Source organism: Cherax quadricarinatus, chromosome 39 (genome assembly GCF_038502225.1).
Source record: "Cherax quadricarinatus isolate ZL_2023a chromosome 39, ASM3850222v1, whole genome shotgun sequence".
NCBI classification, from domain to species: Eukaryota; Metazoa; Arthropoda; class Malacostraca; order Decapoda; family Parastacidae; genus Cherax; species Cherax quadricarinatus.
In genome coordinates this window covers 16,364,836-16,383,253 of record NC_091330.1, presented here as the reverse complement: position 1 = coordinate 16,383,253, position 18,418 = coordinate 16,364,836, and the positions used below count along the sequence as shown (strand labels likewise).

The 18,418-nt window shown below is 45.3% G+C and overlaps 1 protein-coding gene across 1 annotated transcript in view; it reads left to right on the top strand.

Moving 5' to 3' along the window:
• LOC128696431 (multiple epidermal growth factor-like domains protein 6) overlaps nucleotides 1-18,418 on the top strand; it is a 120,389-nt gene that overhangs the window by 63,331 nt on the left and 38,640 nt on the right. Inside the window, exons 11-16 of the mRNA XM_070092449.1 lie at nucleotides 4,701-4,810; nucleotides 5,799-5,902; nucleotides 6,061-6,233; nucleotides 6,348-6,449; nucleotides 10,636-10,791; nucleotides 17,940-18,197. Of these exons, the coding sequence (XP_069948550.1) occupies nucleotides 4,701-4,810; nucleotides 5,799-5,902; nucleotides 6,061-6,233; nucleotides 6,348-6,449; nucleotides 10,636-10,791; nucleotides 17,940-18,197 (903 nt within the window). The remainder of the gene's footprint in view (nucleotides 1-4,700; nucleotides 4,811-5,798; nucleotides 5,903-6,060; nucleotides 6,234-6,347; nucleotides 6,450-10,635; nucleotides 10,792-17,939; nucleotides 18,198-18,418) is intronic.

Below are 18,418 nucleotides of genomic sequence, written 5' to 3'. Positions count from 1 at the left end.
TTACCACGGCCTCCAGGGCACGCTGGTGTTACCACGGCCTCCAGGGCACGCTGATGTTACCACGGCCTCCAGGGCACGCTGGTGTTACCAGGGCCTCCAGGGCACGCTGGTGTTACCACGGCCTCCAGGGCACGCTGGTGTTACCACGGCCTCCAGGGCACGCTGGTGTTACCACGGCCTCCAGGGCACGCTGGTGTTACCACGGCCTCCAGGGCACGCTGGTGTTGCCACGGCCTCCAGGGCACGCTGGTGTTACCACGGCCTCCAGGGCACGCTGGTGTTACCAGGGCCTCCAGGGCACGCTGGTGTTACCACGGCCTCCAGGGCACGCTGGTGTTACCACGGCCTCCAGGGCACGCTGGTGTTGCCACGGCCTCCAGGGCACGCTGGTGTTACCACGTCCTCCAGGGCAGGCTGGTGTTACCAGGGCCTCCAGGACACGCTGGTGTTACCACGGCCTCCAGGGCACGCTGGTGTTACCAGGGCCTCCAGGGCACGCTGGTGTTACCAGGGCCTCCAGGGCACGCTGGTGTTACCAGGGCCTCCAGGGCACGCTGGTGTTACCAGGGCCTCCAGGGCACGCTGGTGTTACCACGGCCTCCAGGGCACGCTGGTGTTACCACGGCCTCCAGGGCACGCTGGTGTTACCAGGGCCTCCAGGGCACGCTGGTGTTACCACGGCCTCCAGGGCACGCTGGTGTTACCAGGGCCTCCAGGGCACGCTGGTGTTACCACGGCCTCCAGGGCACGCTGGTGTTACCACGGCCTCCAGGGCACGCTGATGTTACCACGGCCTCCAGGGCACGCTGGTGTTACCAGGGCCTCCAGGGCACGCTGGTGTTACCACGGCCTCCAGGGCACGCTGGTGTTACCACGGCCTCCAGTGCACGCTGGTGTTAAAAGGGCCTCCAGGGCACGCTGGTGTTCCCACGGCCTCCAGGGAACGCTGGTGTTACCACGGCCTCCAGGGCACGCTGGTGTTACCACGGCCTCCAGGGCACGCTGGTGTTACCAGGGCCTCCAGGGCACGCTGGTGTTACCACGGCCTCCAGGGCACGCTGGTGTTACCACGGCCTCCAGGGCACGCTGGTGTTACCAGGGCCTCCAGGGCACGCTGGTGTTACCAGGGCCTCCAGGGCACGCTGGTGTTACCACGGCCTCCAGGGCACGCTGGTGTTACCAGGGCCTCCAGGGCACGCTGGTGTTACCACGGCCTCCAGGGCACGCTGGTGTTACCACCACGCTGCCTCCAGGGCACGCTGGTGTTACCACGGCCTCCAGGGCACGCTGGTGTTACCACGGCCTCCAGGGCACGCTGGTGTTACCAGGGCCTCCAGGGCACGCTGGTGTTACCAGGGCCTTCAGGGCACGCTGGTGTTACCACGGCCTCCAGGGCACGCTGGTGTTACCAGGGCCTCCAGGGCACGCTGGTGTTACCACGGCCTCCAGGGCACGCTGGTGTTACCACGGCCTCCAGGGCACGCTGGTGTTACCAGGGCCTCCAGGGCACGTTGGTGTTACCACGGCCTCCAGGGCACGCTGGTGTTACCACGGCCTCCAGGGCACGCTGGTGTTACCAGGGCCTCCAGGGCACGTTGGTGTTACCACGGCCTCCAGGGCACGCTGGTGTTACCACGGCCTCCAGGGCACGCTGGTGTTACCACGGCCTCCAGGGCACGCTGGTGTTACCACGGCCTCCAGGGCACGTTGGTGTTACCACGGCCTCCAGGGCACGCTGGTGTTACCACGGCCTCTAGGGCACGCTGGTGTTACCACGGCCTCCAGGGCACGCTGGTGTTACCACGGCCTTCAGGGCGCGCTGGTGTTACCACGGCCTCCAGGGCACGCTGGCGCTACCAGGGCCTCCAGGGCACGCTGGTGTTACCACGGCCTCAAGGGCACGCTGGTGTTACCAGGGCCTCCAGGGCACGCTGGTGTTACCAGGGCCTCCAGGGCACGCTGGTGTTACCACGGCCTCCAGGGCACGCTGGTGTTACCAGGGCCTCCAGGGCACGCTGGTGTTACCAGGGCCTCCAGGGCACGCTGGTGTTACCACGGCCTCCAGGGCACGCTGGTGTTACCACGGCCTCCAGGGCACGCTGGTGTTACCACGGCCTCCAGGGCACGCTGGTGTTACCACGGCCTCCAGGGCACGCTGGTGTTACCAGGGCCTCCAGGGCACGCTGGTGTTACCACGGCCTCCAGGGCACGCTGGTGTTACCACGGCCTCCAGGGCACGCTGGTGTTACCACGGCCTCCAGGGCACGCTGGTGTTACCAGGGCCTCCAGGGCACGCTGGTGTTACCACGGCCTCCAGGTCACGCTGGTGTTACCAGGGCCTCCAGGGCACGCTGGTGTTACCAGGGCCTCCATGGCACGCTGGTGTTACCAGGGCCTCCAGGGCACGCTGGTGTTACCAGGGCCTCCAGGGCACGCTGGTGTTACCACGGCCTCCAGGGCACGCTGGTGTTACCACGGCCTCCAGGGCACGCTGGTGTTACCACGGCCTCCAGGGCACGCTGGTGTTACCAGGGCCTCCAGGGCACGCTGGTGTTACCACGGCCTCCAGGGCACGCTGGTGTTACCACGGCCTCCAGGGCACGCTGATGTTACCACGGCCTCCAGGGCACGCTGGTGTTACCACGGCCTCCAGGGCACGCTGGTGTTACCACGGCCTCCAGGGCACGCTGGTGTTACCAGGGCCTCCAGGGCACGCTGGTGTTACCACGGCCTCCAGGGCACGCTGGTGTTACCACGGCCTCCAGGGCACGCTGGTGCTACCAGGGCCTCCAGGGCACGCTGGTGTTACCAGGGCCTCCAGGGCACACTGGTGTTACCACGGCCTCCAGGGCACGCTGGTGTTACCACGGCCTCCAGGGCACGCTGGTGTTACCACGGCCTCCAGGGCACGCTGGTGTTACCACGGCCTCCAGGGCACGCTGGTGTTACCACGGCCTCCAGGGCACGTTGGTGTTACCACTTCCTCCAGGGCACGCTGGTGTTACCACGGCCTCCAGGGCACGCTGGTGTTACCACGGCCTCCAGGGCACGCTGGTGTTACCACGGCCTCCAGGGCACGCTGGTGTTACTTGGGCCTCCAGGGCACGCTGGTGTTACCAGGGCCTCCAGGGCACGCTGGTGTTACAGCTACATAAATATAACATTCTGTTGTTAAATTAGACACATGTGCAACTCTTGGGTATCTTTATTGAGGAAACGTTTCGCCACATAGTGACTTCATCAGTCCATACATAGGAGAAACTTGAAGAACAGGCGGAGAATGAGGTAATCAGTCCCTCAACCTTGAGTCGATGTGGTCAGTCCATCAATCTTGAATAGAATACGGCATATGTGCTGAGAAGGAGCTTATAAACCGTTGGTAGGAGAGGTGCAGCAGTCATAGGTCGTGTCACATTTGTTCAATGTGGAAGTAGGTCGTGCCCAAGAATTAGGCAAGCGAAGAATTCCCAAGTATTAAGATCCCAAGAAGTTGCAGTGTTTGACAGGTTTGTAGATGAATGGTTCAGAGAACCGACATGTTGATAAATTAGACACATGTGCAACTCTTGGGTATCAAGATACCCAAGAGTTGCACATGTGTCTAATTTATCAACATGTCGGTTCTCTGAACCATTCATATACATAACATTCTGTATACTGAGACTAGAATAACCCAATAAAGTCCAACACTGACTGCTGATCAGGAGAGACACTCTCCAGTTAAGTCCAACACTGACTGCTGATCAGGAGAGACACTCTCCAGTTAAGTCCAACACTGACTGCTGATCAGGAGAGACACTCTCCAGTTAAGTCCAACACTGACTGCTGATCAGGAGAGACACTCTCCAGTTAAGTCCAACACTGACTGCTGATCAGGAGAGACACTCTCCAGTTAAGTCCAACACTGACTGCTGATCAGGAGAGACACTCTCCAGTTAAGTCCAACACTGACTGCTGATCAGGAGAGACACTCTCCGGTTAAGTCCAACACTGACTGCTGATCAGGAGAGACACTCTCCAGTTAAGTCCAACACTGACTGCTGATCAGGAGAGACACTCTCCGGTTAAGTCCAACACTGACTGCTGATCAGGAGAGACACTCTCCAGTTAAGTCCAACACTGACTGCTGATCAGGAGAGACACTCTCCGGTTAAGTCCAACACTGACTGCTGATCAGGAGAGACACTCTCCAGTTAAGTCCAACACTGACTGCTGATCAGGAGAGACACTCTCCAGTTAAGTCCAACACTGACTGCTGATCAGGAGAGACACTCTCCAGTTAAGTCCAACACTGACTGCTGATCAGGAGAGACACTCTCCAGTTATTTCATAAAATACAATTTGTTTAATAGACTAAATTTCCTTTGAGGAAAATCTAATCAGTACCAAAAGCATAAAGCTGACCAGAGGCTAGATTCTTCAGTTGCTGCTGAAGAAGTGTGTAGGAGACTACCTGAGGGTGAGGTCTGCACGGTTCATCACACAGTGACCAGGGAACACTGGGAGCCACACACTTGTTATGGGGAGGATGAAATAAGTCACTCTGTCTGACTTTTTTGGGTTATCCTAGGTTCTCTACACATATGCTGCTATGTATGATAATTCTATGTAACTGTATTTGCGTATACCTGAATAAACTTACTTACTTACTTACTTACTTAGGTGATGAATCATGTTTTCTGTCTCTCTCTGACGTCCAGGCTGCGAGGAGGGTCGCTGGGGTGAGAGCTGCCTGGAGGAGTGCCAGTGTCAGGGAAACGCCACCTGCGATCGTGTCTCTGGAGAGTGCCACTGTCCCCCGGGTTTCATGGTAAGGCACTGTTTGTTGACTGATTATTGTTGAAAATGTATAAAATACCGACAAGTTGAAGATTAAAGCACATGTGCAACTGCCGGATTGATCAAACGTCTCGCTTACACAGTAAACGTCTTCAGTCACATACAGATGGAGCAGTAATAATGAAATAAAGATGATTTAATCAGTCCATGGTCTGAAACTTATCGTTCCAGACCATGAAGCTGAACTCTTCTCCAGGCTGAGGGACTGACCACCTCAAATACTGTTTCTCCAAGACTGATGGACTGCTTACATCGTCTTTATTGCACTACTACACCTGTTGCCTCTGTATTTAACTGAAGAAGTCTACTGTGTAGGCGAAACGTTTCAACAGTATACCATGTGTTGCACATGTGTCTTAATCTCCGACTATTTTTGTTTCAAGAGTCGACCGATGGTAGACCAAGCCACCTGATTGATCCGTCAGGTTGTGTGTTCTAGCGAAAAGCACTGTAAGCACCACAACCAGGCTGATCAGGAACTATACCTGGGATTTACCTGGAGAGGGTTTCGGGGGTCAACGCCCCCGCGGCCCGGTCTGAGACCAGGCCTTGTGGTGGATCAGGGTCTGATCGACCAGGCTATTATTTCTGGCCGCACGTTTCCTCCTGGAAAGTGTTGGGGTTTTGCTAGTTATTCTCCTGACACTGTGTTCTCTCCTGCTTGTGTCAGTCACTTTATCATCATTCTCCTGCAACTTGAAATAATCTAAAATGTACTGATGTATAGCAAAGTTTACTGACGAGACTGTGTACAGTATGTTGATGTTTGTGAGGTTGTTGTTGTTGTTGTGGTGGTGGTGGTGGTGGTGGTGGTGGTGGTGGTGGTGGTGGTGGTGACAGGAGTGGTGGTGGTGGTGATAGTGATGGCAGTAGTGGCCCCTGTAACAACTCTCTATTCTTTATTCGTCTATTTTAGGAGTGACGTGTCTCCGTGACTAATAACAATGATCATCCTACAGGGCCAGGAGTGCCAGGAGCCATGCAGTGCCGGACGCTGGGACATTGATTGTCGCCAGGCTTGTAGGTGCCTCAATGGTGCCACCTGTCACCCCGTCACAGGAAGGTACGACACACACACACACACACACAGTGAAGAGGCGGGGCCAGGAGCTGAGTCTCGACCCCTGCAACCACAATTAGGTGAGTACACACACACACACATACACACACACCTGCAATACTGTTGCTCTTGACACATTTGCCTCACTGTTGTTGTTGCAGGTGTGAGTGTAAGTCAGGCTTTACCGGCCACTACTGTGGACAGACCTGTATCCCGGGACTTCATGGGCCTGACTGTGCCTTCCTGTGCCAGTGCCCCGGCGGTGCCCCATGCGACAGAGTGAGCGGGCAGTGCCAGTGTGACCCTGGCTGGACTGGACGAGACTGCTCCCAGAGTGAGTGCCACCTCTTCCTCTGTCATCCCACACAACTCCTCAACAAATACACTAAACATTAATTAATATATGTGAACGTGGATTCCAGATATTATAAGTGTTGTTTTATGGCAGGATGTCCCGAGGGTCGCTACGGTGCCAGCTGTGCCTTCCCCTGCATGTGTGCCAACGATGGTGTGTGTGACCCGAGTACTGGTGACTGTACTTGTCCTCCAGGTACGTCTCATTCACACACACACACACACACACACACACACACACACACACACACACACACACATACACACACACACACACACACACACACACACACACACACACACACACACACACACACACACACACACACACACACACACACACACACACACACACACACACACACACACACACACACACACACACACACACAAACTGTTCTTCTCGCTTCTCTAATAACTTAACAAATTATATAATAATACTAGTTATTGCTTTTGTATTTTTTACGATAATTATTTTCCTGCCATCTTGACGCAGTTACCTTTGTTTTATTTATTTTCTACTTTATTGTTTAATAAAGATGTTTCTTACTAACATCAGCGAGTATGATTATTATTATTGCTATTATTATTATTATTATTATTAGTAGTAGTAGTACTATTATTATTATTATTATTATTTTTATTATTATTATTATTATTATTATTATTATTATTATTATTATTATTATTATTATAGGAAGGTTGGTAGACAGCAACCACCCAGGGAAGTACTACCGTCCTGCCAGATGACTGTGAAACAGAAACCTGTAACTGTTTTGCATGATGGTAGGATTGCTGGTTTCTTTTTCTGTCTCATAAACACGCTAGATAACAGGGATATCTTGTTACTCCTACTTACACTTTGGTCACACTTCACAGACACGCACATGCATATATATATACATACATCTAGGTTTTTCTCCTTTTTCTAAATAGCTCTTGTTCTTCTTTATTTCTTCTATTGTCCATGGGGAAGTGGAAAAGAATCTTTCCTCCGTAAGCCATACGTGTCGTATGAGGCGACTAAAATGCCGGGAGCAATGGGCTAGTAACCCCTTCTCCTGTAGACATTTACTAAAAAAGAAAAGAAGAAAAACTTTATAAAACTGGGATGCTTAAATGTGCGTGGATGTAGTGCGGATGACAAGAAACAGATGATTGCTGATGTTATGAATGAAAAGAAGTTGGATGTCCTGGCCCTAAGCGAAACAAAGCTGAAGGGGGTAGGGGAGTTTCAGTGGGGGGAAATAAATGGAATTAAATCTGGAGTATCTGAGAGAGTTAGAGCTAAGGAAGGGGTAGCAGTAATGTTGAAGGATCAGTTGTGGAAGGACAAAAGAGAATATGAATTTGTAAATTCAAGGATTATGTGGATTAAAGTAAAGATTGGATGCGAAAAGTGGGTCATAATAAGCGTGTATGCACCTGAAGAAGAGAGGAATGTAGAGGAGAGAGAGAGATTTTGGGAGATGTTAAGTGAATGTATAGGAGCCTTTGAACCAAGTGAGAGAATAATTGTGGTAGGGGACCTAAATGCTAAAGTAGGAGAAACTTTTAGAGAGGGTGTGGTAGGTAAGTTTGGGGTGCCAGGTGTAAATGATAATGGGAGCCCTTTGATTGAACTTTGAATAGAAAGGGGTTTAGTTATAGGTAATACATATTTTAAGAAAAAGAGGATAAATAAGTATACAAGATATGATGTAGGGCGAAATGACAGTAGTTTGTTGGATTATGTATTGGTAGATAAAAGGCTGTTGAGTAGACTTCAGGATGTACATGTTTATAGAGGGGCCACAGATATATCAAATCACTTTCTAGTTGTAGCTACACTGAGAGTAAAAGGTAGATGGGATACAAGGAGAATAGAAGCATCAGGGAAGAGAGAGGTGAAGGTTTATAAACTGAAAGAGGAGGCAGTTAGGGAAAGATGTAAACAGCTATTGGAGGATAGATGGGCTAATGAGAGCATAGGCAATGGGGTCGAAGAGGTATGGGGTAGGTTTAAAAATGTAGTGTTAGAGTGTTCAGCAGAAGTTTGTGGTTACAGGAAAGTGGGTGCGGGAGGGAAGAGGAGCGATTGGTGGAATGATGATGTAAAGAGAGTAGTAAGGGAGAAAAAGTTAGCATATGAGAAGTTTTTACAAAGTAGAAGTGATGCAAGGAGGGAAGAGTATATGGAGAAAAAGAGAGAGGTTAAGAGAGTGGTGAAGCAATGTAAAAAGAGAGCAAATGAGAGTGGGTGAGATGTTATCAACAAATTTTGTTGAAAATAAGAAAAAGTTTTGAGTGAGATTAACAAGTTAAGAAAGCCTAGAGAACAAATGGATTTGTCAGTTAAAAATAGGAGAGGAGAGTTATTAAATGGAGAGTTAGAGGTATTGGGAAGATGGAGGGAATATTTTGAGGAATTGTTAAATGTTGATGAAGATAGGGAAGCTGTGATTTCGTGTATAGGGCAAGGAGGAATAACATCTTGTAGGAGTGAGGAAGAGCCAGTTGTGAGTGTGGGGAAGTTCGTGAGGCAGTAGGTAAAATGAAAGGGGGTAAGGCAGCCGGGATTGATGGGATAAAGATAGAAATGTTAAAAGCAGGTGGGGATATAGTTTTGGAGTGGTTGGTGCAATTATTTAATAAATGTATGGAATAGGGTAAGGTACCTAGGGATTGGCAGAGAGCATGCATAGTTCCTTTGTATAAAGGCAAAGGGGACAAAAGAGAGTGCAAAAATTGTAGGGGGATAAGTCTGTTGAGTATACCTGGTAAAGTGTATGGTAGAGTTATTATTGAAAGAATTAAGAGTAAGACGGAGAATAGGATAGCAGATGAACAAGGAGGCTTTAGGAAAGGTAGTGGATGTGTGGACCAGGTGTTTACAGTGAAACATATAAGTGAACAGTATTTAGATAATGCTAAAGAGGTTTTTGTGGCATTTATGGATTTGGAAAAGGCGTATGACAGGGTGGATAGAGGGGCAATGTGGCAGATGTTGCAGGTGTATGGTGTAGGAGGTAGGTTACTGAAAGCAGTGAAGAGTTTTTACGAGGATAGTGAGGCTCAAGTTAGAGTATGTAGGAAAGAGGGAGATTATTTCCCAGTAAAAGTAGGCCTTAGACAAGGATGTGTGATGTCACCGTGGTTGTTTAATATATTTATAGATGGGGTTGTAAGAGAAGTAAATGCGAGGGTCTTGGCAAGAGGCGTGGAGTTAAAAGATAAAGAATCACACATAAAGTGGGAGTTGTCAAAGTTGCTCTTTGCTGATGACACTGTGCTCTTGGGAGATTCTCAAGAGAAGTTGCAGAGGTTGGTGGATGAATTTGGTAGGGTATGCAAAAGAAGAAAATTAAAAGTGAATACAGGAAAGAGTAAGGTTATGAGGATAACAAAAAGATTAGGTGATGAAAGATTGGATATCAGATTGGAGGGAGAGAGTATGGAGGAGGTGAATGTATTCAGATATTTGGGAGTGGACGTGTCACCAGATGGGTCTATGAAAGATGAGGTGAATCATAGAATTGATGAGGGGAAAAGGGTGAGTGGTGCACTTAGGAGTCTGTGGAGACAAAGAACTTTGTCCTTGGAGGCAAAGAGGGGAATGTATGAGAGTACAGTTTTACCAACGCTCTTATATGGGTGTGAAGCATGGGTGATGAATGTTGCAACGAGGAGAAGGCTGGAGGCAGTGGAGATGTCATGTCTGAGGGCAATGTGTGGTGTGAATATAATGCAGAGAATTCGTAGTTTGGAAACTGAATGACTTCAAGAGTGTATCAGTCTGTAGTGGAAGGAAGGCGGGGTAGGGGTCGGCCTAGGAAAGGTTGGAGGGAGGGGATAAAGGAGGTTTTGTGTGCGAGGGGCTTGGACTTCCAGCAGGCATGCGTGAGCGTGTTTGATAGGAGTGAATGGAGACAAATGGTTTTTAATACTTGACGTGCTGTTGGAGTGTGAGCAAAGTAACATTTATGAAGGGGTTCAGGGAAACCGGCAGGCCGGACTTGAGTCCTGGAGATGGGAAGTACAGTGTCTGCACTCTGAAGGAGGGGTGTTAATGTTGCAGTTTAAAAACTGTAGTGTAAAGCACCCTTCTGGCAAGACAGTGATGGAGTGAATGATGGTGAAAGTTTTTCTTTTTCGGGCCACCCTGCCTTGGTGGGAATCGGCCAGTGTGTTAATAATAATAAAATATTATTATTATTATTATTATTATTATTATTATTATTATTATTATTATTATTATTATCAATGTTTATTATCATTAACATCAACATGTATATTATTATTGTTATTATCATCGCTTATTATTATTATTATTATTATTATTATTAATGTGTTTGACACATCCCTGTCGCTCTCTAAATCATCTCTGGCACGGTCTTCCTCAGGGTGGCAAGGAAGGCACTGCTCGAAGCCGTGTCTTAACGGCACCTGGGGCCAGGAGTGCCGCCAGCTGTGTTCCTGTAGCAGTGGTGCCGAATGTGACCCCGTCAGCGGCAGTTGTCTGTGTCCCCCGGGCACCCATGGTCCCCACTGTATCATGAGTGAGTTCCCACCACCTGCATGGAGGTCACTGTTGTATAGTTCTAGGTCACTGTTGTATAGTTCTAGGTCACTGTTGTATAGTTCTAGGTCACTGTTGTATAGTTCTAGGTCAATGTTGTATAGTTCTAGGTCACTGTTGTATAGTTCTAGGTCACTGTTGTATAGTTCCAGGTCACTGTTGTATAGTTCTAGGTCACTGTTGTATAGTTCTAGGTCAATGTTGTATAGTTCTAGGTCAATGTTGTATAGTTCCAGGTCACTGTTGTATAGTTCCAGGTCACTGTTGTATAGTTCTAGGTCACTGTTGTATAGTTCTAGGTCACTGTTGTATAGTTCTAGGTCAATGTTGTATAGTTCCAGGTCACTGTTGTATAGTTCCAGGTCAATGTTGTATAGTTCTAGGTCACTGTTGTATAGTTCTAGGTCAATGTTGTATAGTTCTAGGTCAATGTTGTATAGTTCCAGGTCAATGTTGTATAGTTCCAGGTCAATGTTGTATAGTTCCAGGTCAATGTTGTATAGTTCCAGGTCAATGTTGTATAGTTCTAGGTCACTGTTGTATAGTTCCAGGTCAATGTTGTATAGTTCCAGGTCAATGTTGTATAGTTCTAGGTCAATGTTGTATAGTTCTAGGTCACTGTTGTATAGTTCTAGGTCACTGTTGTATAGTTCTAGGTCAATGTTGTATAGTTCCAGGTCAATGTTGTATAGTTCCAGGTCAATGTTGTATAGTTCCAGGTCACTGTTGTATAGTTCTAGGTCAATGTTGTATAGTTCTAGGTCAATGTTGTATAGTTCCAGGTCAATGTTGTATAATTCCAGGTCAATGTTGTATAGTTCCAGGTCACTGTTGTATAGTTCCAGGTCAATGTTGTATAGTTCTAGGTCACTGTTGTATAGTTCCAGGTCAATGTTGTATAGTTCTAGGTCACTGTTGTATAGTTCCAGGTCAATGTTGTATAGTTCCAGGTCAATGTTGTATAGTTCCAGGTCAATGTTGTATAGTTCCAGGTCAATGTTGTATAGTTCCAGGTCAATGTTGTATAGTTCCAGGTCAATGTTGTATAGTTCTAGGTCAATGTTGTATAGTTCCAGGTCAATGTTGTATAGTTCTAGGTCACTGTTGTATAGTTCCAGGTCAATGTTGTATAGTTCCAGGTCACTGTTGTATAGTTCCAGGTCAATGTTGTATAGTTCCAGGTCAATGTTGTATAGTTCCAGGTCAATGTTGTATAGTTCCAGGTCAATGTTGTATAGTTCCAGGTCAATGTTGTATAGTAGGTCTAGGTCACTGTTGTATAGTTCTAGGTCTCCAGGTCAATGTTGTATACTAGGTCACTGTTGTATAGTTCCAGGTCAATGTTGTATAGTTATAGGTCACTGTTGTATAGTTCCAGGTCAATGTTGTATAGTTCCAGGTCACTGTTGTATAGTTCCAGGTCAATGTTGTATAGTTCCAGGTCAATGTTGTATAGTTCCAGGTCACTGTTGTATAGTTCTAGGTCAATGTTGTATAGTTCCAGGTCACTGTTGTATAGTTCCAGGTCAATGTTGTATAGTTCCAGGTCAATGTTGTATAGTTCCAGGTCAATGTTGTATAGTTCCAGGTCAATGTTGTATAGTTCCAGGTCAATGTTGTATAGTTCTAGGTCAATGTTGTATAGTTCTAGGTCAATGTTGTATAGTTCTAGGTCACTGTTGTATAGTTCTAGGTCACTGTTGTATAGTTTCAGGTCAATGTTGTATAGTTCAGGTCACTGTTGTATAGTTCAGGTCACTGTTGTATAGTTCCAGGTCAATGTTGTATAGTTCCAGGTCACTGTTGTATAGTTCCAGGTCAATGTTGTATAGTTCCAGGTCAATGTTGTATAGTTCCAGGTCAATGTTGTATAGTTCTAGGTCACTGTTGTATAGTTCCAGGTCAATGTTGTATAGTTCTAGGTCACTGTTGTATAGTTCCAGGTCAATGTTGTATAGTTCCAGGTCAATGTTGTATAGTTCTAGGTCACTGTTGTATAGTTCAAGGTCAATGTTGTATAGGTCAATGTTGTATAGTTCCAGGTCAATGTTGTACAGTTCTAGGTCAATGTTGTATAGTTCTAGGTCACTGTTGTATAGTTCTAGGTCACTGTTGTATAGTTCCAGGTCAATGTTGTATAGTTCCAGGTCAATGTTGTATAGTTCCAGGTCAATGTTGTATAGTTCTAGGTCACTGTTGTATAGTTCTAGGTCAATGTTGTATAGTTCCAGGTCACTGTTGTATAGTTCTAGGTCAATGTTGTATAGTTCCAGGTCAATGTTGTGTAGTTCCAGGTCACTGTTGTATAGTTCCAGGTCAATGTTGTATAGTTCTAGGTCAATGTTGTATAGTTCTAGGTCACTGTTGTATAGTTCTAGGTCAATGTTGTATAGTTCTAGGTCACTGTTGTATAGTTCTAGGTCAATGTTGTATAGTTCTAGGTCACTGTTGTATAGTTCCAGGTCAATGTTGAATAGTTCTAGGTCACTGTTGTATAGTTCCAGGTCAATGTTGTATAGTTCCAGGTCAATGTTGTATAGTTCCAGGTCACTGTTGTATAGTTCTAGGTCAATGTTGTATAGTTCCAGGTCACTGTTGTATAGTTCCAGGTCAATGTTGTATAGTTCCAGGTCACTGTTGTATAGTTCCAGGTCAATGTTGTATAGTTCCAGGTCACTGTTGTATAGTTCCAGGTCAATGTTGTATAGTTCCAGGTCAGTGTTGTATAGTTCCAGGTCAATGTTGTATAGTTCTAGGTCACTGTTGTATAGTTCTAGGTCAATGTTGTATAGTTCCAGGTTAATGTTGTATAGTTCTAGGTCAATGTTGCATAGTTCCAGGTCAATGCTGTATAGTTCAGGTCAATGTTGTATAGTTCTAGGTCAATGTTGTATAGTTCCAGGTCAATGTTGTATAGTTCCAGGTCAATGTTGTATAGTTCCAGGTCAATGTTGTATAGTTCCAGGTCAATGTTGTATAGTTCTAGGTCAATGTTGTATAGTTCCAGGTCAATGTTGTATAGTTCCAGGTCACTGTTGTATAGTTCCAGGTCAATGTTGTATAGTTCCAGGTCAATGTTGTATAGTTCCAGGTCAATGTTGTATAGTTCTAGGTCAATGTTGTATAGTTCTATCAATGTTGTATAGTCACTGTTGTATAGTTCTAGGTCAATGTTGTATAGTTCTAGGTCAATGTTGTATAGTTCCAGGTCACTGTTGTATAGTTCTAGGTCAATGTTGTATAGTTCCAGGTCACTGTTGTATAGTTCTAGGTCACTGTTGTATAGTTCCAGGTCAATGTTGTATAGTTCCAGGTCAATGTTGTATAGTTCCAGGTCAATGTTGTATAGTTCCAGGTCACTGTTGTATAGTTCCAGGTCAATGTTGTATAGTTCTAGGTCACTGTTGTATAGTTCTAGGTCACTGTTGTATAGTTCCAGGTCAATGTTGTATAGTTCTAGGTCACTGTTGTATAGTTCCAGGTCAATGTTGTATAGTTCCAGGTCAATGTTGTATAGTACTAGGTCAATGTTGTATAGTTCCAGGTCAATGTTATATAGTTCCAGGTCACTGTTGTATAGTTCCAGGTCAATGTTGTATAGTTCTAGGTCAATGTTGTATAGTTCCAGGTCAATGTTGTATAGTTCTAGGTCACTGTTGTATAACTCCAGGTCAATGTTGTATAGTTCTAGGTCACTGTTGTATAGTTCCAGGTCAATGTTGTATAGTTCCAGGTCAATGTTGTATAGTTCCAGGTCAATGTTGTATAGTTCTAGGTCAATGTTGTATAGTTCCAGGTCAATGTTGTATAGTTCCAGGTCAATGTTGTATAGTTCTAGGTCAATGTTGTATAGTTCCAGGTCAATGTTGTATAGTTCTAGGTCAATGTTGTATAGTTCCAGGTCACTGTTGTATAGTTCTAGGTCAATGTTGTATAGTTCCAGGTCAATGTTGTATAGTTCTAGGTCACTGTTGTATAGTTCCAGGTCAATGTTGTATAGTTCCAGGTCACTGTTGTATAGTTCCAGGTCAATGTTGTATAGTTCCAGGTCAATGTTGTATAGTTCCAGGTCAATGTTGTATAGTTCTAGGTCAATGTTGTATAGTTCAGTGTTGTATAGTTCCAGGTCAATGTTGTATAGTTCCAGGTCACTGTTGTATAGTTCCAGGTCACTGTTGTATAGTTCCAGGTCAATGTTGTATAGTTCCAGGTCAATGTTGTATAGTTCCAGGTCACTGTTGTATAGTTCTAGGTCAATGTTGTATAGTTCCAGGTCAATGTTGTATAGTTCCAGGTCAATGTTGTATAGTTCTAGGTCACTGTTGTATAGTTCTAGGTCAATGTTGTATAGTTCCAGGTCACTGTTGTATAGTTCTAGGTCAATGTTGTATAGTTCCAGGTCACTGTTGTATAGTTCTAGGTCAATGTTGTATAGTTCCAGGTCACTGTTGTATAGTTCCAGGTCAATGTTGTATAGTTCTAGGTCAATGTTGTATAGTTTTAGGTCACTGTTGTATAGTTCTAGGTCAATGTTGTATAGTTCTAGGTCACTGTTGTATAGTTCCAGGTCAATGTTGTATAGTTCTAGGTCACTGTTGTATAGTTCCAGGTCAATGTTGTATAGTTCCAGGTCAATGTTGTATAGTTCCAGGTCACTGTTGTATAGTTCTAGGTCAATGTTGTATAGTTCCAGGTCAATGTTGTATAGTTCTAGGTCACTGTTGTATAGTTCTAGGTCACTGTTGTATAGTTCTAGGTCAATGTTGTATAGTTCCAGGTCAATGTTGTATAGTTCCAGGTCAGTGTTGTATAGTTCCAGGTCAATGTTGTATAGTTCTAGGTCAATGTTGTATAGTTCTAGGTCACTGTTGTATAGTTCCAGGTCAATGTTGTATAGTTCCAGGTCAATGTTGTATAGTTATAGGTCAATGTTGTATAGTTCTAGGTCACTGTTGTATAGTTCCAGGTCAATGTTGTATAGTTCCAGGTCAATGTTGTATAGTTCCAGGTCAATGTTGTATAGTTCCAGGTCAATGTTGTATAGTTCCAGGTCAATGTTGTATAGTTCTAGGTCAATGTTGTATAGTTCCAGGTCAATGTTGTATAGTTCTAGGTCACTGTTGTATAGTTCTAGGTCAATGTTGTATAGTTCCAGGTCAATGTTGTATAGTTCCAGGTCAATGTTGTATAGTTCCAGGTCAATGTTGTATAGTTCTAGGTCACTGTTGTATAGTTCTAGGTCAATGTTGTATAGTTCTAGGTCAATGTTGTATAGTTCCAGGTCAATGTTGTATAGTTCCAGGTCAATGTTGTATAGTTCCAGGTCAATGTTGTATAGTTCCAGGTCAATGTTGTATAGTTCTAGGTCACTGTTGTATAGTTCCAGGTCAATGTTGTATAGTTCTAGGTCAATGTTGTATAGTTCCAGGTCAATGTTGTATAGTTCCAGGTCAATGTTGTATAGTTCCAGGTCAATGTTGTATAGTTCCAGGTCAATGTTGTATAGTTCCAGGTCAATGTTGTATAGTTCCAGGTCAATGTTGTATAGTTCCAGGTCAATGTTGTATAGTTCTAGGTCAATGTTGTATAGTTCCAGGTCAATGTTGTATAGTTCCAGGTCAATGTTGTATAGTTCTAGGTCACTGTTGTATAGTTCCAGGTCAATGTTGTATAGTTCTAGGTCAATGTTGTATAGTCACTGTTGTATAGTTCCAGGTCAATGTTGTATAGTTCCAGGTCAATGTTGTATAGTTCTAGGTCACTGTTGTATAGTTCCAGGTCAATGTTGTATAGTTCCAGGTCAATGTTGTATAGTTCCAGGTCAATGTTGTATAGTTCTAGGTCAATGTTGTATAGTTCCAGGTCAATGTTGTATAGTTCTAGGTCAATGTTGTATAGTTCTAGGTCAATGTTGTATAGTTCCAGGTCAATGTTGTATAGTTCTAGGTCAATGTTGTATAGTTCCAGGTCAATGTTGTATAGTTCTAGGTCAATGTTGTATAGTTCCAGGTCAATGTTGTATAGTTCCAGGTCAATGTTGTATAGTTCCAGGTCAATGTTGTATAGTTCTAGGTCACTGTTGTATAGTTCCAGGTCAATGTTGTATAGTTCCAGGTCAATGTTGTATAGTTCCAGGTCAATGTTGTATAGTTCCAGGTCAATGTTGTATAGTTCCAGGTCAATGTTGTATAGTCAATGTTGTATAGTTCCAGGTCAATGTTGTATAGTTCCAGGTCAATGTTGTATAGTTCCAGGTCAATGTTGTATAGTTCCAGGTCATGTTGTATAGTTCCAGGTCAATGTTGTATAGTTCCAGGTCTAGGTCAATGTTGTATAGTTCTAGGTCAATGTTGTATAGTTCCAGGTCAATGTTGTATAGTTCCAGGTCAATGTTGTATAGTTCCAGGTCAATGTTGTATAGTTCCAGGTCAATGTTGTATAGTTCCAGGTCAATGTTGTATAGTTCTAGGTCACTGTTGTATAGTTCCAGGTCAATGTTGTATAGTTCCAGGTCAATGTTGTATAGTTCTAGGTCAATGTTGTATAGTTCCAGGTCAATGTTGTATAGTTCCAGGTCAATGTTGTATAGTTCCAGGTCAATGTTGTATAGTTCCAGGTCAATGTTGTATAGTTCCAGGTCACTGTTGTATAGTTCCAGGTCAATGTTGTATAGTTCCAGGTCAATGTTGTATAGTTCTAGGTCAATGTTGTATAGTTCCAGGTCACTGTTGTATAGTTCCAGGTCAATGTTGTATAGTTCCAGGTCAATGTTGTATAGTTCCAGGTCAATGTTGTATAGTTCAACACTTTAGTAAATTTGATATTCACGGGGAAGCGCTAAACGTTTAGGGGTTGATATAGTGCCTGGGGAATGGGAGATAGGTTTGAGCCAAGGTATGGGAGGCAACACTCTCAAAATCTTTGTTCAACGCTCCCAAAATCTACTTGTTCAGTGCTCTCAAAATCTATTTGTTTAATACTCTCAAAATCTGTTCAGTGCTTCTCAAAATATGTTTGTTCAATGCCCTCAAAATATGTTTGTTCAATTCTCTCAAAATCTGTTCAATATTTTTAAAAAATCAGGAACCTCGCTTGAAAAATGTGTCGACAGATTCCCTTGTCTTCCAGTGTGTCCGGTAGACCGCTGGGGCGACAGCTGCCAACACAGGTGTGTGTGCCACAACGGTGGCACCTGTGACCGAGTGTCAGGAGCGTGTGTGTGCCAGCCTGGCTACACAGGTGCCAGGTGTCAAGACAGGTGCCCGGAGGGAACGTACGGCCAGAAGTGCCGTTTCTTGTGCATGTGTCTGCGCAATGCCACCTGCGAGCATGACACCGGTGCCTGCATCTGTCCTCCGGGTTACACGGGAGCCAAATGCCAGATGGGTCAGTTGTCTAGTTCTAAATCAATGATTTTTTTAAATATTTTGAAGAACAGTGATACCAATACGGTCCACACACACACACACACACACACACACACACACACACACACACACACACACATGAAGAGATGGGGCCAGGAGCTATAACTCGACCCCTGCAACTACAAATAAGTGAGTACACACACACACACACACACACACACACACACACACACACACACA